Genomic DNA, 22475 nt, shown 5'->3' with positions numbered 1-22475 from the left:
AGGTGAAGTAGATTAAGAGTACACTTATCACAGGGGCGCCTGGGTGGCTCAGTCGTTAAGCGTCTGCCTTCGGCTCAGGTCACGATCCCAGGATCCTGGGATCGAGCCCCGCATCGGGCTCTCTGCTCAGCGGGGAGCCTGCTTCTCCCTCTCCTACTCTGCCTGCTTGTGTTCCCTCTCTCACTGTCTCTCTCTGTCAAATAAATAAATAAAATCTTTAAAAAAAAAAAAAAGAGTACACTTATCATGAGCACTGAGTAATGCATAGAATTGTTGAATCACTGTATTGTACACCTGAACTAATATAAGATGGTTAACTATACTGGAATTAAAATAAAAAAACTTAATAAAAAAATTATCACAAAGGTACCAGATGGGCTACCAATGGCCTTCTGTGAGATTTACTGAGTGATCATTCTCTGTTTTAAAATAGGGTTGCCTTTATATATTTGAACATCATTGCCAACACCAGATACATGACTGTTCTACAAAGCAGTATGGTATCAGTTATGGTGGAGAGCTGAAGGGAGGAGAATGGCATTTCCAGCACCTCTCTTCTTGGTGGTATTTTGTCTTCACACCAGGGTACATTAGCTGCAAAGATTCCTTTATTCCAGTAAAAATGGATTTTGGTTTTTTCATCTTCCTCAAGACCTTGAACTATCAGAGAAAAAAATCCCCCAAATTGTGAAATCTAATTCATTTTTTTCCCGAGAAAGGGAAATAGATCTCTTCATTGCAGGATGATGGGGATATATAAGAAACAGCACATTAAAATGGTGTCTAAAAGCAAATTTAGATACCAGGACAAAAGTAAAAATGCCTGGTCCTTCGTTTTTTACTCCTCTCCATAATGTCGGCTGCCTGAAAAGAGAAAAACATGGCACAAAGTTCAGGGTTAGTCATAGAGATTGTGTCTAGCCCACGATGGGCACTCAGACAATGGAAGGCACTAGTGTCTAGCCCACGATGGGCACTCAGACAATGGAAGGCACTAGTGTCTAGCCCACGATGGGCACTCAGACAATGGAAGGCACTAGTGGAAGAGGTACATGGACATCCTTGGTGATAGGACAGATAGGACAGGTATGCAGGGGGGGACCATGGCAGCTGAGCAGAGACTAGCATGAAAGAAAGGGAAAGAAACTTGGGTAGAGAAAACCAGATTGATCCGCAAAGAGGCAAAGGATAGAGGAACAAATGAATCAGCAAGCACAGACAGTCCTTAGCTGATGTTAAGACAAACAACAGCAAGAAGAATTTGGCTACAAGAAGTACATGACTAATCTGTGCCCAGCACCGAGCCAGGGTTAATAGAAAACCTGAAGTCAGTAGGGGACACCATGACTACCCTCCAGACAACAGTAAATGGCCCTATGCTTGCCGAGCTCTGGCAGGCTCTGGGCTGTTGCGACATGGCATGTGCTAGGAAATCATTGTACCTGCTGTGTTATGAAATAGAATGCATTTCCACCAGTTAGAGACATAAGAGGAGGCTGTTTGATCACATCACTGCAAAAGCCAAAGAGGCAATGTCTTAGGAATTAAAATTCTTCAAATGAAATGTGGAAGGCTACCAGATATTACTATATGACAACCCAGTTAATGGCAGAATGTTAATTACTTTTACCAAGGAGGATTATAAACTCTTCTTAATTTTTCTTAAGTTTTTAAAACTGTAGAAATATAGGAATAGAAGGCATTAGTATATACCATGTGAGGAACAGTAATAACCCAGGTGAGCTCTGTCGATTATAGCTTTCTTATCACAATTAGGATGTTTTGTAAAGCCATTTTGACTGACCCGTAGCCTTGGAGGACTCATGAATCCCTCAAATGACATGAAGTTCAAGGTTGTTGTGTAGTTGATAAGATTGCATCTTAAATCTGGATGATTTTCTGTTAGGTATTAAGCTCACATAGGATAGCAATGAATCAAAAGAAGGGAAGAACAGTTAAGACTTGAGTGTGGAATTGCAAGCCATCAGGAGCTGCAGGAGGAAGGAGAAATGACGGTCAACAGAAGTGAGAACAGGTCCATCAGGAGAGGGAGAACCGAAGCTACACTGAGATCCTTGTGTCCCTCTGTACTCTCAGCCTTGAAGCCATGTATTAAATACATGAAGCTATGTATTAAATCGCATCCAGATGCAGCAGTAAATATGATTTTGGACTGTAAACAACTGAAAAATATTATAATTGGTAAGTTATCACTCTAAATAGTTTATTTAGTATCAGCTATAATTTCCAGTCCATCTTCTTGCACTTCTGGGAACTCCTGTGAGGATCTAACCTACAAGCTGTTTCATGGACTTGACAAATTTAACAGTTAACAAGGGTTAAAATGATGTCATGATTTGAAGATGTTTAAACAATTATTTTCAGCATTTTAAAATTCCGGAGCCAATACACTTCCTTGCCAGGCTTCAGATAGTTTTAGAGGACCCCCAAAATTCCATAGCTCTAAGTGCTGGGTCCTTAGTGCCTGAAAGTGAAAATGGCCATGGAGGGTCGGTTCTGTCATTGTGCTAGGAAGACTCAAGCGGTTTCTAGCTTCTCTATCAGAGCTCCCCATCCAGGATACACCACCAGTAACTTTAAAAAAAATTTTTTTAAAGATTTATTTATTTATTTTATAGGGAGGGGAAGGGCCGAGGGGTGGGGGGAGAGAGAAAATCTCAAGCAGACTCCCCGCTGAGCAAGCGCGGGCCTGAGGTGGGGCTCCATCTCACGACCCTGAGATCATGACCTGAGCTGAAATCAAGAGTGGACGCTTAAATGACCACGCCACCCAGCCACCCCACCAGTAACTTCAAATAATGAAAACTTGCCCTGACTGCCCAGTCCAGAATATCTGAGCTTGTGTCTCCTGCTACTCTTGCCGCCATAGAAACCAAGAACATGAAGGGCAATCCTAAAATGCTAACTAACCTGTGTTTTAACAGTTCTCCCTCTCAAGCTCAATTTTACCATAAAACCTTTTTCCCTCCATTATAATTTATTTGACCGCTCTGCATGGTTATTCGAAGTCCCTTTTTATTATATCTTATTAGGAGGTCACTGCAGTCGGTAGATAACATTTTTACCCTTTAATAATCAGCACAAAAGAAAATGTGAGAGTACCAGGGGTAAACCATGGATCTTGTTAAATGCTTCATACCTCTCTTTGTTTGGCTTAATGTTGATGTCACCAATGATATGGATATCTGCAAATTTTATCCTAAATTTGCTCAGAAGAGAAGCCATTCTGGAAATATAAGAGAGAAATACTTCATCACTGCATATGTAACTATTTTCAGGCAAAGAGTTCACATCTTATTTCAGCTTCATATTCAGACAAAGGCTGTGTTTAGTGTTTGATTTCCACCACCGTATACTAAAGGTGGACCAAGCACATTCCTTTGAAGGCAAAGACAAATTCATGTCGGTGCAGACCCTAGGAATAGCAAACCCAACTCTGCATTCACATTTCAGGTAAGACAACAGAGAGCTGTACGTGCTTCCTTATCATTTGGGAAAAACGAGAACAAGTTTTAATATTATTGACTATTATCTTGCTGATCATTTTTAGAGTTATTGACAACATACTGACAAACTAATATTTATGATATATCATTATATATTGGAGGTTCTTTCCCTGGCAACTGAAATTTTTGATACAATTTCCAAGTTACAGAAAAATTGCAAGGCCGGTGCAAAAAATCCCAAACTCAACCAATTGTTTATACATTGTTCCATTTGATGTAACACCTTTTTCTCTTTCTACACAGCTGCATCTGTCTATCTACATCTTCCTTCTTTCTTTCTTGCTTCCTACTCACCTACCCAGTTGCCCAGCTGCCGCTATCAGGCCCCTTTACCTATAAATACTTCAGTATTTCCTAAGAATAAGAACATTCTCTTATATAAACAAAGTACACTTTTTGAAATCAGGAAATTTAACATTGATGCCATGCTATCATCTAATCCACCAACCATTTTTAAATTTCATCACTTGCCCCAGTAAGTTACTGGAGGCTTTAAGAAAATATAAATTGTTATAGCCATCATGTTAGTTTCCATTATAACATGACTCTCTTTAAGTGGAATTAAATATATATATATATACACACACACATATAATATATATAGTTTACATTATATATGAATATATATAATATATTTTATATGTGTGTGTGTATATAATCCTCCCAGGAAGGGGGAAAAATATGAAAAATTACTGAATAAAAGCCTGTCATTATTTTGATTTCTGGAAGAGCTTGGGACTTAGGCCTGCCATGAGGGACCCAAGGCTGCTAAAGGTGGCTCTCCAGATTTCCACCAGAGACCTTTGAATGCATGGCATTCCTAACATGCTTGCTGCTTCCACAACTACACATCAGGCTCTCCATGACTAAATCAATTACAAAGATGCAAATTTACATTCTGGAGACTGATTTATTTTTTTAATTACAAGAGTTTTCAACAGTCGTCCATTTAAACTCTTTCAAGCTACAGATGAGAAACTGGGAACCCAGGTCTGGGCTGCCACGACTATTGCGAAGTCCCGAAGCTTGTTGGGGGCGGGGCTGGGACAAGGACCAGGTTCAGTCTCTCAGTTCTATTTTTTAAGTGTGCTGTGCCGGAGTGACCATCACAAATCAACAGGTTCGACCCGCCCCAAAGAAGCTACTGGATACAAATTCCTTTGGGCTTTTCCTTTCTTGGATACATTCACTGGTCAAATCAAAGCAAACATTACACAAGATAAGGAGAGTCCCATTCAAGACTTGAGATGAGGTTTCTGTGTCAAATTCCTTTTTGAAAGCATTTGTGGCAGGGGATCAAGGGACGTGAAGACAGTGATTACAAGAAGTGCGCAGATAATTTAATGACCAGAAAACCAAGTAAACATGACGCCCATCACAGTGGTTTTGTCTTTAAAGCTCTTGTGTCTCAAAAACACTTAAAGTTCTTAAAATTAAAGCATTAAAGCAACAGACGTCCAAAGTGCTCTAACACAGAAGTGATGAGTTACTTACGCTATTTTTTCTTCTTCAATGCGATTGATCTTTCCTCCAACATAGATTCTTAATTTACAGTCTTTCCATTTTTTTCTGAGAGTCAAGATATAGGGGATAAGGAGTGTTAACCCTGGAAAAAGAATAAATTATGACAGAAAAATGAATATATCTTGCTGAAAGGAAATGAATAGCTTTAAATCTTTATTCATTCTCATACTCATTGCTCCTAAATAATTTAAAGTCTTGGGAAAACACAGAAATATTATTCTTCAAGTGATACCATTTTCATATACCTTCCCGTGCAGTTTGTTAAATTGATCAACATAGCAATTCTGCACCCTAGTGTATATTCTGGAATTGTTTTTACCTCCATCATCAAACAACCACCACACATCAATTGTGCCTTTTCCTTGCTTCTTTTTAAATTGGGTGCTGGCTTCTACCAGTTTCTGGTTGAACTCCCCCACGTGCATCGACTGGATTGTGTTCATGCTGCTGTCTGTAACGAAAGAAAAAGTAGTAGACCTATTTGTCTTTCGAAGAAAGAAACAAAATAACTTGCCAATAAATCTATTCAGGAAAATAGAGGAAGGGTCATGAATCTGTAAGCTTTTTTATCCTTATAGGGAAACAGTGAGCTCGGGGAAAGGGAGATAAAGGTCAAGTCCCACAGTAATTTAGATTACCTTTAATAGTTCAAAAGAATTTCATATTGGTTTCATGATCACAGTTTTCATTATAAAGCTGTAGATTATTTTCAGGTCTCTAGTAATCTCAGGGCAGAATTATTACTTAGGCAGGTAACGATGCTAAATGATCTGCTACAATAGCCAAAATACCCCTATTTTTAAAAACTTCAACTATAACTCAACTTAATCCTATTTTCAAATTTACTTGAAAGTAGAAAATGTGGTGATTGGTTTTCTAGAGATAAGCAATAGGATCAGGAGTGTTTCTTCATTGGAGCATTCATTTGAGTGCAATTGGTGTAAATTCCATGCATATCTGGATTATAAAGGTGGCTAGGGACCAAATGCATCTTGACTCTATGACCCTTTGGTCCTAATGTCAGCCTAGCTTGCTTTCCTGTTTTCAAGGAGCCTTGTGAAGGGAAACCCCTGAGCTATCTGAATCTCTGTGAATGAGACGGAAAAGCCAGGAAATAAGGAGAGACAAAATTCCTTCACTTGAGGTAGAGATAAGGGTGCATAGAAAGTACTTAATTTTTTTTTTACATGCACTTTCCACCCTATCAAGGATCCAGCGAAAGTATACTAGGGAACTAGGCCAGTGTTTGCGCAGGACCCTGGCTTCTATTTGCCAGTTGAGATTGTCGTTGCTACACCATAGATATCATTTCTCATTTCCACATCTTTTAAAGTTGTGACTTCATTGCTTCGTTTCAAAGAGATGGTGTTAGCAAAGTGCTTACAACAGCTGCTTCAGAGCTTCCTCTCTGATCTGAGAGGTTCTGAAGATGCTTTGTTCTGTCTTTTGCCGTTTCCATGTTTAGGGCCTGTCAGTTCTGAAGCAATTCTCTTACATGGCTTCTCTCTCCCTAGGACTGCTGAGGGAGAAAGCAAATATCTTTACAAAATGGACCAAACTCTGCCCCCACTTACATGCAAATCAAAGCATCCAGAGGACTCAGGCATTCATGCCTGGAGGTAGGGTTTGTCCTGATCTAGAACTCCAAAGAGTTGTCAATCAATGAAAGCCCAGAGCGGTGAAGGGGCCTCCTTTAGGGATGCGTTTGAAATTTGAGATGTTGGAAATAAAACATAACATCATTTTGCTTTTCTGAGCAATGAGACCTGTTGACTTCCAGAAGAGTAAGTTTTTGCCAAAAGATTTGTGATGCAGAAACAGGATTCCAGAATAAATTATGAGTCCCTTTTCATTAATAAGAACATCGATGCTTCCCTCTTGCCCCATCAGCTAAAGAACAGTATTGGGCTATGACTTCTGAATTTTCCATTGCTTTTCCAGACTGTAACTAACATTGAATGATTGAATGGTAGAGCAGATTCAATGAATAGTTCACATTTCTCTGAATAAACCAAATAATTGAAAAGGAAAGAAGACAGTTAGCATCCAGATGGTCTTATTCTAATATTTACACCCTGGAGGCCCTGATGTACCTCCAACTTGAGATTCAAACACATCATTTTCCTAGACAATGTCATGTTAAGGTGGGCAATACTTAGTAGGTTTTTCTATAGCCCATGGAATATTCCAGGAACCCAAGTGTACTTCTAGTATTTGAAGGGGGGCAGTGTTTACATTTCATGTTATTCTATATAAATATATAAAAATATTGTATTACAGGGGAAACTTTGTCCTTGGGCTATAGTAGGAAAACAAGCAAACAGAATCAAACCTTCCCCAGGGTGTTAGAAGGCCTCATTGAAGGATCTCTTTGAAAGTTTGGATCCTGTCAAACTGGACCAGAAGCCTGCTAAGTCTCAATTTGGATCTTGCTGTTTGACTCGAAAGCCCTCCCAGAGAAATGATCTTTTCTGGGGCTCACACCAAGTGATTACATTAAGTGTAGGATTATTTGTGTACGTTAACATTCTAATTTTCTACCAGCAGAGGTCGCCGTGGGCCTCATTAAACTCAAACCTGCAGTGTTTTGGGAAAGAAAGCAATTTTCAATTTTCAAAAAAAGTCAGATGTTTGAATCACCTGTTTATAAGTTTTATAAAAAGCTCTCATTCTGTAGTCTTCCATGCCTGGGGTGCATACTGGACGTTCAGAGGTAAATGTACCACTCAGCTGAAATCTATAGGTAATTAGTATCAGTGAAGTTCCAAGTCCAGAATTCTGATTTGTGTTAAGATAGATGCTTTTTCAAAATTAGGGATCTCATTTACCTGTACTAGTCAACTTTTAGCCTCCTGAAATGTCTGCAAGGGGTATGTAAGGGGTGTGTGTGTGTGTGTGTGTGTGTGTGTAGATAAATCCATTTGGGTATTGGTTCTTAAATTTCTATCCCCTTTCCATCTTAACTAAGAAATGTCCATTTCATGGCACTCAAATCCATGTAGGCACTATAGGACTCCCAAACCAATATTATTATTTTAAAATTAAGGTTTTACAGTGAGATGGCACAAAGGGCTTATTGTTACTGATAAATAACTTATACATTTCATCTGTACTACTGTCTTGAAAGAAGTGTCTTTCAGTCCTTCGCTAACTCAATGCCCCCAACATCTTAGATGCTGACTTCTGACCCCTCTCGATACTCAAGCAGTGGCTCATTTCGTATATTTCTTGTGAATTTTAGAAGTACTTACCTTTCTTAGGAGCTGGCTTAGTAATGTTCAACTTGCTAGCTTTTTTAAAGAAGCCTCGGATGCCTCCACTTACTTCTTCACATTCATTATCTTTGATAGTGGCTTCCAAAGCCAGTCTCTCCTGTTCCAATTTCTCTAATTCATCTAATGCAAGAAGACAAAAATCACTTACTTAATTCAGAGTGACAAAGTTTCCAGGAGCAACCTTATAAAGTGTTTTAATATAAAAAACGGTGTCCCATTTGCAACGATGTGGATGGAGCTAGAGAGTATTATGCTAAGTGAAATAAGTGGAATATTCCACTATATGTGGACTTTAAGAAAGAAAAACAGATGAACATATGGGAAGGAGGAAAAAGGAGAGAGGGAAACAAACCAGAAGAGACTCTTTTTTTTCTTTTTTAAAGATTTTATTTATTTATTTGACAGAGGGAGCGAGCACACAAACAGGGGGAGCAGCAGAGGGAGAGGGAGAAGCAGACTCACCAGTGTGCAGGGAGCCTAATGTGGGACTTGATCCCAGGACCCTAAGATCATGACCTGAGCCAAAGGCAGACGTTTAACTGACTGCGCCACCCAGGTGTCCCCATAAGAAACTCTTAATGATAGAGAACAAACCGAGGGTTGCTGGAGAGGAGATGGGTGGGGATGGGCTAGGTGGGTGATGGGTATTAAGGAGGGCACTTGTAAAAGAAAAAAAGGAAGGCACTTGTGATGAGCACTGGGTGTTGTATGTAGATGATGAATCACTGAATTCTACTCCAGAAACCAATATTGCACTGTATGTTAACTAAGTAAAATTTAAATAAAAAGTAAATAAAAAATAAAACATGGTGTCTGTGCAATAATATTATTATACATCATATGATTTTTTCCAAATGATTATTAAAAAGTAATACATATCAGCAAATTGTATTCAGAAAGTAATAACTAGCTCAGGAAATAGCTCTATGTGTTGTTATAATACATGAAGTTACTAGGTTTTTATTTGTGAGGGTAAGGGAGTTTAATGACATCTTCATTCACTTCCGGCAAAACCCAAAAAGCCAGATCCGCTGTACGTAAGATCATGTACACTGTACGCCACTGATTTACTGACCTAAACCCCTGGGTTGGGTATTTGACAAGCGGAAGTGCCAAAGTATACCGGGTCTGTATCAGGCACACGACAATGCCTCCTGAATTGCAGCATAAAACTAGACAGCAAGAATTAAGGACAGGTAACCAAACCTTATATAAAGCCTTGGATGGGCTCTGAATAGAAATTACAGTGAAAAATGTCCACTAACCATTCTTTTTTTTTTTTTTTTTTTTTTTAAGAGAGAGAGAATGCACACACGGGAGCAGGGAGAGGGAGAGAATCCTAAGCAGGCTTCACACCCAGCATGGAGCCCTCACGACCCTGAGATCATGACCTGAGCTGAAATCAAGAGTTAAACGCTTGACCGACTGAGCCACCCAGGCACCCCAACAATTCTTTCTCATAAGCAAAATACTTTCTGGAATGAATGACCAAAGTGAAAGAAAGAAAAACTGAGGTTTCTGTGTGCCTGTCAGAGTCCAAATGGCTAAGAAGGGTCTCACGACAGTCGAGTCTGGAGCAAGAGGTTCAGCCGTGTAGCTTCCTGTCCAGGGCTGAGACCCACTATCCAAGTTTTGATGTGGCATCTGGCTGCCTTTTATCTTTTTTGGATTCTGATCGTGACCACAAATTCCTAACTGCTATGTAAGGCCTTGCATCCCTTTCTGACGTCAACCTGCATTGGATCAGGGTGAATAAGACTTTAAGAGCCATCAGGGGACAGTGTTACCGAATGACAGGCATTCTTGCTTACAGTGGGCAAGGGGGCCTCTTGTCAGACCCCTCATCTTCTTGCTTTCTGGGAGCAGAGACTTAGAAAATGAGCAATATTCTGAGGAACACAGTAGAAAACCTAGCTTCAGTGTTACAAAACACTGGTAGGGCTTCTGTAAATGTCAACCCTTGGAGCCTGTTGCCTTATCTATCTGGGAAGCGAAGCTATACAAATTCTCGATTTATCAATTATGTACTAACTAAATCTGTCAAGACAGTCACATCCCTAGACGGTGCTGTGTTATGCAGCTCCACAGAACTGTCTGGCCTCTTTCCAGGTCTTAGCAATTAATCTTTTGCCAGTGGCATGAGATTTAAGGTCAAATCACCCATGTGATTTCCCCAAAGCTTCAAAGGTTCTCAAGATCAGCAACTGTAGAAAATCTAAGAAATTAGACTGATGGTATTAAAGCTCAGACAGGAGTTGCTTACCCCTGACTTTCGAAAGGTGAACACAAGCTGCATTGCATGGGAGGTCGTGACCGGTGACAGCTCTGCGGCGGGCTTTATGTGACACGAAGCGAGTCATTTACTTTTCCTATGCCTCTGATTTCCTATCTGTGAAATGGAAAATTGTAACCCTTCCCCTTTGCAACTCTCCCAGCTTCGCAAAAAGAATAAACAACAGTTTCTGCATGGTGCTTTGTGGCTCCTTAAAGAACAAAGCAACGAGCGTGTTCTACAGGCGGTGTATTCATGCAACCACTGGAAATGGACTTAGTCATGCAAAGCAAATTGAGTATTTTGAGAAGCTTGGGAGTTATTTTAGCAGTTACTATTTATTGCACACTCTTTGGGTGCCCAGGACTGTGCTGCATATTATTCCTTCCCAAATGACTCTGAGATAGTTACTATTATTACTCTCATTTTGTAGATGAAGAAACTGAGGCTCAGAGAAGTTAAGTAATTTGTCTGGTGCCACCCGGAAAATAACAGGGTTCAAATGAAAAGAGGCCGGCTTGACTCCAGATCCTGCATGCTTCCCACTCTGAAGACCTTTTGCTTTTTGCTCATTACTCTTATCTCAGATTTGTTCCATTAACCTCCAACACTTCATTGTCAGGCGAACCTAAACACTCTCGGGCATATGGTGTAATGCCAAGTTAGCTCCCCCAAAAGATGGCCCCTCCTGCATGTCATTTTAAAGGGAGGACCCCGAAGACACAGGTACAGATGACAGGCTGCCCCCCAGGGCAGCACCATGGGAGACGTCACCGGCCCAGGGAATGGCCCCCTAGCTATTATCTACCGTTTGGGATGCTGCAGGGGTCCAGCTGTGGGGTAACCTCCTCTTTGCAGTTGTCTGGAAGGTGCATATTGGCGAGCTTCTTTGGGGGGTAATGGCAAGCAGCGCCACGCTGGGGAAGGGTTTCTTTTGCTTTCCTTTTTTGGCAGCCTCCCGCACACCCTGTGATGAGGTGCTAGTTGCCACGTTCTTTGTCCTCGAGTTTGGACAAAGGAGGAAAAAAGATAAATCCTCCTTTGTCACAGAGTCAGCTGGCTGAGTGAGCTGGGAGCTACTCCAACTATTTGCTCAAAGGTATGTACACAGCCCATCCTGGACAGAGCAGACTGAAAAATCCTAGGCCCCAGAGACAAAACCAGACTTCGCTGGAATGCATCAGATTCAGCAGTCCCCTCAAAGACAACAGACAGAGGCCCACAGAGAGCAGTCTGTTCTACGGACGAAGATCTGCTTGCTTGGCCATCTTGGATTTTCACATCCACCAAGTGGTCTGATCCCTTGCACCATGATTTTGCAAATTCTTATTAGAGCTAATTCTTAATTATTCACTTTGTAGGTGATCTAAGGCCTCCTCCCATCCAATCCATCCTTTCCTAATTTCAGTGCTAAGCAGAAGTGACGGTTTGATGATCTGTTCTGAATGATCTATCTGGTGTACTGCTCGCCTCTGTTCACATGAGAGTCCACAGTAGACTTTGTCAAAGCATTTCTTTCAACAAGAGTACTGGCTAGCCGACTTGCAAAAGTGTACCATTGGACACAAGGGGGTGAGCCCAGGGAGTATGGATTGATAGGCATAAACTGATTTCCACGAGGCTGACGATAACGATTACTCATTCCATCACAACTGCATTTGTGATGTTCTGGATCCACAAAGCCCTTTCCACAGAGGATCTTATCTGATCCCAACGCCACTACTGGGATGCAGGCAGAACTAGTGGCATTCTCCCCATTTGACTGTGGAGGAAACCGGCTCAGACAGTTCAAGGTTGCACAGCTGGTGATGCAAGGTCCTGCTTCCAATCCTAGCGTTCTCCCTCGTTACCATCCTTCCTCAGCAGTACGCTCTGATCGCCAATATCTGCCTGCTGAAGAAATACACAGTCTACATTTTTTTTTGAAGAGGCCATCCCCCAATTATAATGCTTCATCTTTCCATGAGACTCTGCTTCAAACTTTATTCCAGTAACTACACCTGTGTGATGGGGAATAGAGTTTTAAGACACATGTTTATTTTAATTCCTCTGGACTGCAAATTCCTAGAGGGTAGCTTATGTCATATTTCATCGCCCCCATTTACTGAGAGTTTCTTTTGTGCCACGTACAATGCCAAATATTTTTGCAGCTGTAGTATCCTTTAATCCAAGATAGTAAATCTGTGAGCTAGATGCTATAATTATTTCTACCTGAAAATGTGAAAAGTGAAACAGAAAAGATGAGTAATTTGACTAAGGCTACTCAGCCAAAAAGCATCGAGCTGGAATTTGAACCCAGGTCTGACCGATTTCAAAGCCTATGCTTAGAGTTCTCACATTCTTAGTTGTGCCCACGCCTCCCTACTCATGCCTACCACCAGGACAAACACTCAAGAATAGTCTGTTGGAATAAAAGAACAAGTCAGTGCTATTCAACACAGTTCAATACATTTAAAAGTATCTCTATAAAGGAAGGAAAACAAAAGGATAGTTGTCAGGGCTGAGCATGTGTAAAGTACTGTGTGCAGGGGGTACAAAACACAGTGTTGAAAAGAAGCAGGGTTAATGCTGTATACAGAGTTATAAAAAGGGGACCTAATAGAGGCTGATGGTACAAACCAGGATAGGATGTGACAAACCAGGATGGAATGTGACAGACAGAACTGAGCAGAAGAATGATGAGAGGCAGGGAAAGGGATCCTTTCCCTGGAAAGACCTGCCACCTGAACATCAGGTAGGAATTTGAAGCTTCCATAGTAGATAATTCTATAGTCTATCATGATTTACAAAACCACAATGCTAGCAAGAGACAGTGAGAGGGGAGAGAGAGAGAGAGAGGGAGAGAGAGAGAGAGAATCAAAGCCTGCCGGTCTCTCATTCCAAGAGTAAGGGAATCCCTGAGGTTCTAATGATGGAGAAAAAGCTTAGGCTCTCTGTTCTCTCAGTTGAGTGGGTTTCTAACCAATTCTTCAGACATAACCCCAAACAGTTCTCATAGTAAGAACCCTGAGCCCCGTCTTCATACTAATGCCGAAACCACTTGAAGAATAGTTACCCATTCTCCAATGTTTTATAAATTGATCGTATGGTAACCAACTGGAGTGACTATAGTTTGAAATTCAACTTACTTGTCAGGATTGCCTCAAATGTTCTATTCTCAGTCTTTTTTTTTTTTTAAAGATGTTTTTAGAAATAGGCAGGAGTCTACACATTATGATTTACTTTGAATCTCAAGGATGGAGAGCAGTCAATTATCTGACAGCAGAAGAGGGAGCAGGGAAACCCACTGAGGAATTGTGTCCCCTCCCACTTCACAGCAACCTTTCTCTTTATTAATTATTAAATTATGATTCTTTCCTGAGTCAATCAGCTCAAAGCTGTAAATGCTTACATGAATCAACGTGACTTACCCCAGGTGAAGTCTCGCCGAATTGAAGGCAGGAAACCATCCTGCAGTGGTCGTCTTCCAATCAAGTAATTATTTACTACGCTGCCATCTGTCTTTATTTTGCTAAGCCACTCCATCAGACACAGCAGAATCCCTGTGCTCTGAGATGGTCATAAATCTTGTAGTACTTACACCGAACACTTGACCGCAATATATTGCAGATCACGTTTCATCACTTTATTCCTACCAGTACAATTTGGACTTTTTGTTGTAGTTGGCAAACTTGCTAAATACCTCTGGGAGGCCAACAATATGAAATATCACATTTTTGGTGTTGTCAGTCAATAAATTGATTTATTAAGAGAACTATCAGCCATCGGTATTGGAAGAGTTGCTGCGGTATACAAGTTAGAATGTTATGAGCATTGATCTTATTTATATACAAAAGTTATTCTCCTCACATAAGCCTGTGACACAGTATAGAAATAATTGTCATTAGCTGGTAAATTACCTATAAAACTGATTTCTATTCACTGCTTTATTAACTACAGTATATAGGCACTCTGAATTGCTAAAATTTCCTTTAAATTATAATCTGTGATGACACTGTCATGCCTGTGTTGGAAAAGCTATGATGATAATCATTAACATAGTGTAATGCAATACTTAAGATTTATCAGGCTCTTATTAAGCCCTATATTACAGTATAATATAATGAAACACAAGCTTATTTCTTCCAATTCAAAATCTAATATGGGGGTGGTGTCATAAATTACATAAACTTCAAAACAATGCATGGAAATGTGGCATAAAGTTAATTTCTATCATTATGCTGTTGTTTTTCTGCACGTTCTTTATGTATTTGTATAACACTGTTTTTTATTTACCCTAGATAATTGGTACTTATAATTATTTTATTAACATCCAACTGTATTTTTCCTTTCTTGACTAAGAAGCAGAAAGATTTCAAACATCAAAGTTGATATAAATTGGATACATCCCTTGGGAAATTAAAAGGGGATGCAGTTCACTGCCAGGATTCTTTCAGAAATACTACAAAATTTGCTTGCTGTATTGCCTTACAGGACTAAACTGACGGTGCCATTTTGGCGGATGGAGCAGTAAAGGTGGGAGCAATATTTTCCAGCTACATCATATCTTTTGGCTTGAGGAGATCAACATAACGTACAAAGCAAACATGTAATCTAAATACAAACTGTATTTTGTATTCTCATTTTTTAGATGGGAAAACATTGTAGCACAAAAGGCAACAAAGTTAAAGCAAAATGTAGAAAGTTAGCAACGAACAGATCTCTTAATATTAGATTTTTGTAATTGTCCTTAACGTCATGTCTAACTTATCATAGACAGGCACACCTCCCCCACCCCCCAGAGGAATTGTTCCATTCCCATATCTCAGATTTCACTTTGGCTCTCCTTATCTTAGTCATTGTTCTCTCTAGTTCTCCTTCTTAAAAAATAGAATAGTGGTTTCAAACAGACATAGGTTTGAATCTTCTACCAATTGCTAGCCTTGTGAATCTTGGGTAAACCTCAATTTATTAGCTGTAAAACGGGGACAAAGATAGTGCTTTCTCCATAGGGTAGTTGGGATGACAAGTGTTATATGTGAACATGAAGCATGTACAGGGCACATAATAAATGCTCAAAAATGGTTAAGGGCACCTGGTTGGGCACAGAGCATGCGACTCTTGATCCTGGCATTGTGAGTTCAACTCCATGTTGGGCATGGAGCCTACTTTAAAAAAATGTTAGCTGTTGTTGCTGCTAATGTATTAAGTTCTACTAGAAAGAACTATAAATTAATCATGAACACTGAATGGGAATTAGTATATCCATCTGGAGATGTAAAATGTCCATAAAAGAGAATAGGGGCATAAAAAAAGAAGCCCGAAGGCACCAGACTATCCTCTTTGCTACAGTTTTGCACAGGATAGACTCTCACTTTTATTTTTTAAAGCTCTTCCTACATAATCATAGAGTATTCATATCAGACAGTGGTCCTCTAGCCTATATAAACACTTGATCTCCAATTTCGTCTTCTTTCTCCTCCCTTACAACACACCAGCATGGCTGCATCAGGAAGTTCACCTCATCTTCTCACACCGCCTTCTGCTATGACGGAGACAATCCTACATGGCCAAATAGAATCTGGACCATCAGGCACCAGCACTCTCGGATCTCTTGCAGGCTTTTCCTCTCTGCTGAACAGATCCAGCAAAATCCTGAGCCTCCTCTACCTGGAGACCAAATGCTGCTAGACAAAAACTGGACAACTAGCAAGACTGCTCCATCTTCAAAGAGAACTGAGAGCACTGTGCATAATCTTCCTCAATCTACCACTCCACTCTTTCAAATCTGCATACCTCATAATTAATCCTTACCTCTTTTGCTCTAATATTAGAAGATGAAGCTTTTTTTTTTCCTGTTTCAAGCCCCTGCTTTCATCCACGCCCTTCTCTTTTTTTTTTTTTAAGATTTTATTTATTTATTTGAGAGAGAGAATGAGAGAGAGAGAGAGCATGAGAGGGGGAGGGTCAGAGGGAGAAGCAGACTCCCTGCTGAGCAGGGAGCCCGATGTGGGACTCGATCCCGGGACTCCAGGATCATGACCTGAGCCGAAGGCAGTCGCTTAACCAACTGAGGCACCCAGACGCCCCAATCCACGCCCTTCTCTTGATTCATCCTGTTCCTCCAGAATCTTACTCCATGGGTCATCCTTTTTTTTTTTTTTTTTTTTACCTCCACCTTCAATCGCCCGTATTCTCTTGGGCCCATTTCCTCAGTCTGAAAACATCCCCCTCTCTTCCATTCTAAGGTTGATGGGTCTTCCTATGGTAAATCTCAATCTCATTCCTCCCCACTGCATCCAAACTTCTCAAAGTGGTGGGTCACACCCATATTCTCTGCTTCATCATTTCATATTTTGTGTTCAGCCCACTGCAATCTGGATCCTGTCAGCACTGCTCTACAGATACTCGTCTCACTAAGATTATCAATTATCAATTGCCTTGTCAATTGCATTTCATTCACAATCTTACTGGTATTATCTGCTGTATTTGACAATAATGATGATTTTTATTTGAGCACCATGCTCGCATGGCTTCCATGACACCACAGATTCCTGGTTCCTTTACCTTTCTGAACACTCCTTTCTGTTCCTTCTTTGGGGCTCTTACCCTGTGTCTTAGGGCTCTTGACTAGATGCACTCTTTGGATTATTTTTTCCAGTGTCGTTGTTTCAATTTTTACCTGATCTATGATGTCTTCTGTATCAGTCCACTTGGCTTGCCATAACACATACCAAAGACTGGGTGCTTAAACAACAGACATTTATTCTCTCACAGTTCTGGAGACTAGAAGTCCAAGATCAAGGTGTTGGCAGGGTGGTTTCATTCTGAAGCCTCATTCCTTGGATTGTAGATGGTTGTCTTTTCCCTTTCCTCTGTGCTTGTCTGTGTCTTAATCTCTTTTCATAACGACACCAGCCATATTGGATTAAGGCCCACCCTAGTGATCTTATTTTATCTGACTTACCTCTTAAAAGACCTTGTCTCCAAATACAGTCACATTCTGAGGTTGGGACTTCACCACAGAATTCATAGAAAATAGTTTGGTGCATAACATCTCCTAAATCTGCATCTCCAGCTCACACTTCTTTAAGACCAGGACTGTCTAACTGCCTATTGGATATTTCTGGTAGAATTTCCCATAAGAGATTATTTAAACCTATTCTTCCTCTGTGTTTCCCATTTCCACAGGCAGCACCACCATTCATGTAGTCAGCTAAGGGGTCTTTTTCATTCCTCCCTTTCCCATATCCCACACATCTAACCAACCCCCACATTTGCTCTCTGTGCCTCCAAAGTACTCCTGTCCTTTCCTCTCCATCCCTGGCTCTAGTTCAGGCTGTTGCCTTCTCTGCCTTTGATTATCATAAAAATGTTTTTGATTTTTGATTTGTCTCCCTGTTTCCATTCTAGTCCCCTTTGAGTCCATGTCCCCTCACTTAAAACTCTTCAATGTTCCTCATTGTCTGCAGAATATGCCCACACTTTTTAATGCGGCAAATGAGGCTTTTAAAATTAGGATCTTATATCAGCAGCCTCAAATTTCACTATTGTCTGTTCATACTTTCTACTTCAGTAACATGAATCTACTCTGGGTAGCCCATATAACCCATTCTTGGAATATAACCCATTCTTCCATAATCTCATGTATTCATTCCTTTGCTGATGCTCTCCTCTTTGCCAGGAATGTTGTTCCCCAAACTCTCTCATTTCTCTCTTGCCCAACATTGCCTAGTTAACTCTAATCATCTCTAGGGTAATTTCCTCCAGAAAGACTTCTTGGAGTCAGATGCCCTTCTCTCTTTCCCATAATACTCTATTGATATGCTTATTGGCACATGAATGATACCCATTCCCATTTCTAGGCTGTGAGTCTCTTGAGGATATAGACTTTTATTAGCCTTGGTTTACCCAGCACTGTCATTTACACCATACCTGGTGCACAAGAGACACCAAAAAAAATAGCCCTTTGTTTTAGTGTCAGTCATCAGTGGATTCTATTTTGAAGTTCATCTAAAGAAATAAGTCACGAATGAGTGCGCTGTCCTAATGGTTCAATGATTCTTTAGATGTGTCCTTTATTTCATACAGAAGAGCGTATGTTTAAACTCTTAAGATTAAACAAGTATACTAAATCCTCTATAGGGAAAAGCAGAATCACTAATCTGAATTAGTGTTTCTGCCTTGGACTTAGATTAGTGATTCAGAGCATGATACATTCAGACTAATTTCCATGTTAGTTGCAAACCAGATCATAGACTCTTAAAAAACAAAATACATGGTTTTTCAAGGAAAGAATTAATCTTCATTTTCTCGAACATCTTGCAGAAATTAATTTGGCAGTTATTTTACCAAAGGTATTTATTTTCAATGATGCTGGCTTTGTAGTTTGGTGATAAGAAGAATAATTTATGACTGCCCTGGGTTATTCTATATTTCTGTTTAGCAGGACAAAGGCCTTTTGTGTTAGCAATGGGGAAAGCACTGGGAAAGTGGACACACTTCAGGTCAGCACAAGAATAAGTAAGCTCCATCACTGGGGGTTTTGTCTGTGTTGTACACTGCTCTATCCCCAGCACCTAGAAAAAGGCCAGGGCATGGAGTAGGTGCTCAGTAAATATTTGTTGGTTGAATAAAGAAAGTACATACCTTGCACTTGAAGAACCTGAGAGATGTCAAACCCTTGGCTGATTCTGACTATGACCACACCAATCTCAAAGTCAAATGCATCACTGAAAGTGGAAGCAAAGTAGTTAGTGATTTAAAAGACTCCTTTAATCCTGAGGATTTGTACTAATAATAAGAGATCCTAAGATTCTCAATGCTAAGATTTTAACGTAACTAAACTATGAAAATTCACTTTAGAATATAGCCAAGAGCTGATGCTGCTTCTGTTAGTTTGTTTTTCTCCTTTTCTTCTTTTTAAAAATGTATTCTGGATAAAGGTAACTAAGTCATTTACTCTGGAACCAATTTTTTCAAATAATACTGTCACCTAGAATTTTGATTAAGAGCTTGTCACATACTTTTAAAATAATTGTTTCTTTTCTAATGTAAGCACATATTTAGAACAGAGAGTTTCCAGGCTACAAAGACTCTTTGAAATTATGAGCCAAATCCCTACTTATTGAGAAAGAATCCTACAGCATTTCTGACATCAAGTTCCTGATTAAAAATATCTCTGGTTCCTCCAAAGAACTTTCACCATTGACTCTGGGCAGACCATTTGAAGCAATGCTTTTTCATGGCAATCCTGTGCCATTAAAGTTGGCTGTTGCCTTCTCTACACTCAACCCAACAGAATTAGATTCTCTAGAAGGAAAAGAAAGGCTCTCTTTCTTTTATGTCTGTTCTTGTAGAGTATTTTTTTTCTCTGCTCCTAAATATGGGGCAAACCAATTAGTACTTTGAATTTATTTAAAATTTTCTCCTTGGGGCGCCTGGGTGGCTCAGTTGGTTAAGCGACTGCCTTCGGCTCAGGTCATGATCCCGGAGTCCTGGGATCGAGTCCCACATCGGGCTCCTGGCTCGGCGGAGAGCCTGCTTCTCCCTCTGACCCTATCCCCTCTCATGCTGTTTCTCTCTCTCTCTCTCTCAAGTAAATAAATAAATAAAATCTTTAAAATTTTCTCCTTGGAGGTTCCTTTGTTCAGTCTCGAATGGATCTAAAGCCTAGCACCCTTCCCACTGAACGTGACTCTCTACCAGAAATAATGCAGTTTGTGATTGTCTTAACCATAGGCACACAAGTTTCTAATAGCCAAAGTGAACCTGAATTTTCAAATAATGATATAAACAAATTCAGTGTAATATGAACATCCATTCAACATTCAAACCATAAGTGATCGTCACCAAGCAACATAGACCCATTCTAGCAAAAGTTGCTAGAAAATAAATTCCCGAGAAATCTTGTTTCTAATTGTCCTTGATCATAAAAAGTAGACAATGTATTCCACAAAAAATATTTGGATCTTGTGTTAGGCAGAATAATTTCAACCCCCCCAAAGACCTCCACATTCTCATTCCTGGAACCTGTGAATATGTCACCTTACATGGTAAAAGGAACTTTGCAGATATGATTAAGTTAGGGGCCTTGAGATGAGGAGATTAACTTAGGTTATCTGTCAGGGCCCAGTGTCATCACCAGGCTCCTTAAAGAGCATTTGGAAAGCAGGAGAGGAGGTCAGAGTAATAATGAGAAGGATTTGACCCTTCAAAAGCTTTGAAGACGGAGGAAGTGGGCCATGAGCAGTGGGCTGCCTCTAGAACTTAGAAAAGGCAAGGCTAGGGATTCTCTCCTAGAGCTTCCAAAAGAGGATAGAGCCTAGCCCACACCTTGATTTTAGCCCAGTGAATTAGGGTCAGATTTTTAGCCCACACGTCTGTAGGCTATGAAATTTGTAGAGTTTTAAACCACTAAGTTAGAGGTAATTTTTTTTTTACGACAGCCAATGAAAATTAATACATATTCTAATTAAAGTCAAACCATATGTAAGCATATTCTAAACATTTAAAATCTTTTATTCAAAGAAAAATGATAAAATATACTATTGTAATAATATCCTTCTGTTAACAATAATACCATGCTTTAAGTCATAAAAAAAAAAAAAACCAGAAAGAGAAAATATAATACAATGTGGATATATGATTGTCTTCCTTCTATGTTGACCTCACTGCTATGATAGTAAAGTCATCACAAGCTGAGCTGAGTTTTATACTAGTACAAATTTGAGCCACCTTAACATTGAACTTTACTACCGAGAAGACCAATTATTAATTTGGTATAAAAACCAGAAGTCTCCTTGGCCTAATATTACTGGGTTTGATTATTTTGGTCCCTTTGAATTCCTAGAATGTTTGGGATGGTGAGGAGGTTGGAAGATGACCCCAGATAATTTTGTATCAACTAATGGATGCTTAATGACTGAAGGTTTACATATGTCTTCCTGTTTGCTCCAACCCTTTTCTTCCAAAGATGAAGATGAAATTTCTTTCCTCTCCACCCCTTTATTCCCTGCCTCCCCCCGCCCCCCACCCCGGGGTAAAGATGAGATTTTACTGAAGAATCTGGATTATGGAGAGCGGATCTGATCTGTTTCCAAGAATGGTGAGCAGCGGACTGTGATTCTAAATATATCAAAATGCTGGTTGCTGAGCTTGGTAAAATTCTGACCCTGAGCACCTGCTTTGGCCTTAACCTACTGAACTCAGGGCACCAGCAGGGGCCACATGGCAGCAGGTGGCATCCAGGCTTCATACCTTTGGGAAACACAATTTGGGAGAATGCATTTAATACACAGGTTCTCTATGTTAGGAAGACTATCAAGTGAATTTCTGTTTGGTCAGTAATGCATATAAATTTCAGAAGATGAAAATGATCTTCTTATACTTCTTTTCAATAAACTAATACTAGAATGCTTTTGTAATGTTCCCCAAGTCTCCCCCAGATAATGATAAATATGATGCTCGCTCTAGCAGGGGCCAGCAACCCAGCCTGGTATAAGAAGCACTGTGTATGTATATGCTTGTTTTGAAGGGATAAGGCTTTCTTTCCTGTGTATTACAGATTTTTAAAGTGCAGCCAGATTTTGTGGGGCACAGTCTCTGCCCTGAGGTATGGAATCAGAGCAAAGCCAGACTCCAGACAGGAACTCTTCCATTTTCAGAGCTGTTGACAAAAGATGGCTGTTAGCATAGCTAACATTGCCCTCCGGTGAGACAAATCTGGTTAAATATTTTTAAGCCTGGAAGAAAGGCTCAGTTTTCGAGAATGGTGACTGAAGACACTTTGAGATTTTCCATATGGGAAGAATTTGTTTTCTCTTATTCAGAAGAAGGAAACAAGCCAGATAATACTTGGGCTTTACACGTACTTTTGGGGGCAGCAGAGCATTGTGG

At 40.1% G+C, this 22475-nt stretch overlaps 1 protein-coding gene across 3 annotated transcripts in view; it reads right to left on the bottom strand.

The window, feature by feature from the left end:
• Positions 1-22475, bottom strand: part of SLC12A1 (solute carrier family 12 member 1) — an 87326-nt gene that overhangs the window by 8912 nt on the left and 55939 nt on the right. For all 3 annotated transcript variants that reach the window (XM_081829694.1, XM_006736800.2, XM_006736801.2), the window contains exons 19-23: positions 19227-19309; positions 8303-8446; positions 5371-5502; positions 5022-5133; positions 3161-3247 (exon numbers count right to left, since the gene is read on the bottom strand). In XM_081829694.1, the coding sequence (XP_081685820.1) occupies positions 3161-3247; positions 5022-5133; positions 5371-5502; positions 8303-8446; positions 19227-19309 (558 nt within the window). The remainder of the gene's footprint in view (positions 1-3160; positions 3248-5021; positions 5134-5370; positions 5503-8302; positions 8447-19226; positions 19310-22475) is intronic.

The sequence above is a fragment of the Leptonychotes weddellii genome, chromosome 9, assembly GCF_054177405.1.
Source record: "Leptonychotes weddellii isolate Sample4059 chromosome 9, ASM5417740v2, whole genome shotgun sequence".
NCBI lineage: Eukaryota > Metazoa > Chordata > Mammalia > Carnivora > Phocidae > Leptonychotes > Leptonychotes weddellii.
This window is presented reverse-complemented; position numbering and strand designations above follow the sequence as displayed.